At 53.8% G+C, this 5000-nt stretch overlaps 1 protein-coding gene across 6 annotated transcripts in view; it reads right to left on the reverse strand.

Moving 5' to 3' along the window:
* nid2a (nidogen 2a (osteonidogen)) overlaps positions 1 to 5000 on the reverse strand; it is a 110322-nt gene that overhangs the window by 31461 nt on the left and 73861 nt on the right. For all 6 annotated transcript variants that reach the window (XM_042087020.1, XM_042087035.1, XM_042087043.1 and 3 more), the window contains exons 7-8: positions 4636 to 4836; positions 3092 to 3319 (exon numbers count right to left, since the gene is read on the reverse strand). In XM_042087020.1, the coding sequence (XP_041942954.1) occupies positions 3092 to 3319; positions 4636 to 4836 (429 nt within the window). The remainder of the gene's footprint in view (positions 1 to 3091; positions 3320 to 4635; positions 4837 to 5000) is intronic.

Consider the following 5000-nt stretch of genomic DNA (forward strand, 5'->3'; position numbering starts at 1 on the left):
CACGGCATGTAATATCCCTTACTGCATATAGCTGTGTCTATATGACCGTGGGATGCACACAAATCACAGGCTTGTTTACTGCCAGGGACTCTCCAGCATGCAGCTGTGGCGGTGGGGTTGCGGCAGCTCAGGGTGGAGCGCTGGTCAGTTGCCCTCGGCAACAGGTGGTGTGACGACAAAGGAGCCTCCTCGGGGCCTCCGGCGGGTCGTGGGATAGACAGATGGAGGCGGAGGTGGAGAAGGTCGGAGCGGAGGAGAGGAGGGGTGGAGGAGAGAAGGAGGAGAGGAGGGGTGGAGGGGTGGAGGAGAGGAGGGGAGGAGGAGGAGAGGAGGGGTGGAGGAGAGGAGGAGGAGAGGAGGAGAGGAGGAGAGGAGGAGAGGAGGGGTGGAGGAGAGGAGGAGGAGAGGAGGAGAGGAGGGGTGGAGGAAAGGAGGGGTTGAGGAGAGGAGGAGGAGAGGAGGGGAGGAGGGGTGGAGGAGAGGAGGGGAGGAGGAGGAGAGGAGGGGTGGAGGAGAGGAGGAGGAGAGGAGGAGAGGAGGAGGAGAGGAGGGGTTGAGGAGAGGAGGAGGAGAGGAGGGGAGGAGAGGTGGAGGAGAGGAGGAGGAGAGGAGGGGAGGAGGGGTGGAGGAGAGGAGGGGTGGAGGAGAGGAGGGGAGGAGGAGGAGAGGAGGAGTGGAGGGGAGGAGGGGTGGAGTAGAGGAGGAGAGGAGGAGAGGTGGAGGAGAGGGGTGGAAGAGAGAAGGAGGAGAGGAGGGGTGGTGGAGAGAAGGAGGAGAGGAGGGGTGGAGGAGAGGAGAGGAGGGGTGGTGGAGAGGAGGAGAGGAGGGGTGGAGGAGAGGAGAGGAGGGGTGGAGGAGGAGAGGAGGGGTGGAGGAGAGGAGGGGTGGAGGAGAGGAGGAGAGGAGGAGAGGTGGAGGAGAGGGGTGGAAGAGAGAAGGAGGAGAGGAGGGGTGGTGGAGAGAAGGAGAGGAGGGGTGGTGGAGAGGAGGAGAGGAGGGGTGGTGGAGAGAAGGAGGAGAGGAGGGGTGGTGGAGAGGAGGGGTGGAGGAGAGGAGAGGAGGGGTGGAGGAGAGGAGGAGAGGAGGGGTGGTGGAGAGGAGGAGAGGAGGGGTGGAGGAGAGGAGGAGAGGAGGGGTGGGAGGAGAGGAGGGGTGGTGGAGAGGAGGGGTGGAGAGGAGGAGAGGAGGGGTGGTGGAGAGGAGGAGAGGAGGGGTGGTGGAGAGGAGGAGAGGAGGGGTGGTGGAGAGGGGTGGAGGAGGAGGAGAGGAGGGGTGGAGGAGAGGAGGAGAGGAGGGGTGGTGGAGAGGAGCAGAGGAGGAGAGGAGAGGAGGAGAGGAGAGGGGTGGTGGAGGAGAGGAGAGGAGGGGTGGTGGAGAGGTGGAGAGGAGGAGAGGAGGGGTGGAGAGGAGGAAGAGAGGAGGGGTGGTGGAGAGGAGGAGAGGAGGGGTGGAGGAGAGGAGGAGAGGAGGGGTGGAGAGGAGGAGGAGAGGAGGGGTGGAGGAGAGGAGGAGAGGAGGGGTGGAGAGGAGGAGGAGAGGAGGGGTGGTGGAGAGGAGGAGGAGAGGAGGGGTGGTAGAGAGGAGGAGAGGAGGGGTGGAGGAGAGGAGGAGAGGAGGGGTGGTGGAGAGGAGGAGAGGAGGGGTGGTGGAGGAGAGGAGGAGAGGAGGAGAGGAGGGGTGGTGGAGAGGAGGAGAGGAGGAGAGGAGGCGTGGAGGAGAGGAGGAGAGGAGGAGGAGAGGAGGGGTGGTGTAGAGGAGGGGTGGTGGAGAGGAGGAGAGGAGGGGTGGTGGAGAGGAGGGGTGGAGAGGAGGAGAGGAGGGGTGGAGAGGAGGAGAGGAGGGGTGGTGGAGAGGAGGGGTGGTGGGGTGGTGGAGGGGCAACAACAGGAGCCAGTCATGGGGGCTCATGCCCTTGTGCCACTGGGGCCAGATTCCACAGCGGTCCGTCTCTCAGCACGTTAATAAAGCAGCCATCCCAAACACGAAGCCCCGACTCTCCACTCTCCTCTCTCCACTCCCGCAGCAGAACCCAGCAGCAGGCAGGAAGTGCACGGATATTAAGTTAGCCAGAGTGCCAGAGCACATAGCGCTAAACCCAGACCGACAGTAGTGTGACTGAAGGAGAGAGCTTGAGTGAGTCAGTGAGTGCATTTTTCAAGACTCTCACAGCACACTCTTACTGTTTGGACTCTCACAGCACACTCTTACTGTTTGGACTCTCACAACTCTTACTGTTTGAATAGTGTACACAAGAGGCGGTGGTAGTGTAGTGGTTAAGGAGCTGGGCTAGCGTGCAGTAGCCAGAAAGTTGTCGGTTCAATTCCCGGCTTCCACTGTTGTGCCCTTGAGCAAGGCACTTAACCCCAAAGTTGCTCTGGGGACAATGTGACATCCGACATAAAAAAGAATATTACGACACAATGGAGTCTTCACACAGACATATGGGGGTTGCCTAATCACTCCTACAGTAATAAATACACGGCCATTATCTCAGCTGACCAGTTCACCATGTTCTCTGGTATCTGTCAATATGGGCCTCTATCTCTCAAGGCTTTAAAGGAAACTTTAAGGATTTTTCACATAGATCTCTGTTTCTCTGTTTTCCGTACTGACAGTACTCGGTGACCTGGAGAAACACAGATCTGTGTGAAAACTTGCCAGAGTTCTCCTTTAAGTAAGAAACATTTCTATACCTGAAGTTTTTCAAAGCTGTATAATTTATCCATTTATTAAACAGCCTGGCCTAGTTTCAGCCATTCCAGCACAGCACCTGAGAACTTTGAGTATAGTATAGTATATATACTCTTTTAATCCCGTGAGGGATTCAGTGATTCAGAAACACACTCAGCACACAGTGAACACACAGTGAGGTGAAGCACACACTAATCCCGACGCAGTGAGGCTGCTACAGCGGTGCTCGGGGAGCAGTGAGGGGTTAGGTGGCTTGCTCAAGGGCACTTCAGCTGTTCCTACTGGTCGGGGTTCAAACCGGCAACCCTCCGGTCACAAGTCCGAAGCGCTAACCAGTAGGCCACGGCTGCCCCACTTTGAGCCCTGATCTCTACCGTGGGGAACGGCTGTGTCCACCTACCTCCGACGGGGCCGATCTTGTTGGTGATGGCGTAGCGGAGGATGCGCTCCTCCTTGACGAACATGGCGAAGACGCGCTCCACGCTAAGCTCCAGCGTCTCCGGCCCACTCCGGGGCCCGTGCCGGCAGTAGTTGTGCGTGATGTTCTGCCGCAGCTGGAAGGAGAACGTCTCGGCGCCGCTCTCCGCCGACACAACCGTGAACTCGCGCACGGAGATGGAGGTGGTCACTGCAAAGACACAATTACACACTTCACAACAAGAACTAACTGACCCAGAATGCCTACATGTGTACACATACATCACACACAGGAAACTAGAGCTGCACAATGAATCAATTTGAATCAAAATGGCCCTTGTATTATAATACGGCCCTTGTAATAAAATGTACATACTGTATGTAAGTCGCTTTGGAAAAAAGCGTCTGCTAAATGAATAAATGTAATGTTAATGTAAATGTAAATGTAAATCAAACAATTTGAACAAATGCAATTAGTTGCATGCTAAACTAATGCATGCTCACAAATCAGAAGTGGCCCAACCCAAACCGCAATCACAATATCTGTCAAAAAAACGTGACCCCCCCCCCCAAAGCCCTACTAGCAACTGGTAACCCTTTCAGTGTCCATGATTTGACTGGCCCAAACTGTTCATACAAAATGCAAAATAGTCTTTGACAGGGAAGAAACAGCAGAGGCTCCATGTTGTTCAAATGAGTAATACGTTTGTATTTGCAAGTCATCAGGACCGGCAGACAGCACTTCCTTTAAAAGGAAGTCGAGGGACTGAAGTCACTGTGTGCGCTGCTTTTTATAGCCCATGTGACTCTCGTAGCCGCGATCTCTATCTCTCACACAAATGACAGATTGGATTCCAGGGGAAAGATTGTGCCCTATTGTTATCAAACATGGGCTTCCAAAGAGAGTCCTTGAAAGGTCCTAAAACTGTAGTCCTCCTGAATGTATTAAAGGGACCTTTACTTAAAACTGTAGCTCACTTGGTTGCTCCAAAGTGCTCTACCAAAACCCATTATCTAACAACATTACAACATCATTTGCAAACGGTCTGACAAAACAAAACATGTGTTTTTGTGAGGTATTTATTTCAAGGTTGTGTCCATCTGGAAAAAAACACTCCCACTTTAATGGACAATAAAGTTATATTGTTTTGTTTTAAAAACACTTTAACTGACTTAATGAAAACACAATGAAGCCCCTGACTTAAGAGTTAGTGGAGAACATGCTGCGCTTATGTGAAATAAAATGATATGGAATAACACTTTAAAACGTCAAATTCACTGCAGTTGTAGAAGGGGATTTGGGGGATATAAAAACAGCGCAAATAAAACTGGTCAGACGGAGCGGATCACTGCAGAGGAATTTATAAATAGTTTTAAAAAGATCTGAGGAAAAGAACATAAATGGCTATGGTGCTGTAGTGTGCAACACTTTTGATTATTTCTAAAGAACATGTATGTGCCAAACGGAGGGGGTGGGGGAGGGGGTGGGGGTGGGGGTGGGGGGTGGGGGTGGGGGTGGGGGGGTACCTGAGGGGTAGTATTGAAAGGTCACTTTAAATGGCTCCATCTGCACTGTTGCCCCTGGGGGTATGAAGGGGACACTGCCGCTGAGCTTGGTGTCCACGCTGAGGTAGTTCTCGGCGTCCAAACCTTTGGCTGTCTGGACTATGCTCAGGCGCTCGTTCCCAGGGTAGAAGGTGACATCAGCATGGCGAGTAAACTCCGCACCTGAGGGACAGGTAGAGGAACGACAGGAGAAAGTGGGTGATGGAGAACGATGTGGAGAAAGAGAGAGAAAGACATCAAAATGCAGAGAGAGAGAGAAAGGGAGAGAGAGAGAGAAAGAGAAAGGGAGAGAGAGAGAGAGAGAGAGAGAAAGGGAGAGAGAGAGA

Source organism: Alosa sapidissima, chromosome 1 (assembly GCF_018492685.1).
Source record: "Alosa sapidissima isolate fAloSap1 chromosome 1, fAloSap1.pri, whole genome shotgun sequence".
NCBI classification, from domain to species: domain Eukaryota; kingdom Metazoa; phylum Chordata; class Actinopteri; order Clupeiformes; family Clupeidae; genus Alosa; species Alosa sapidissima.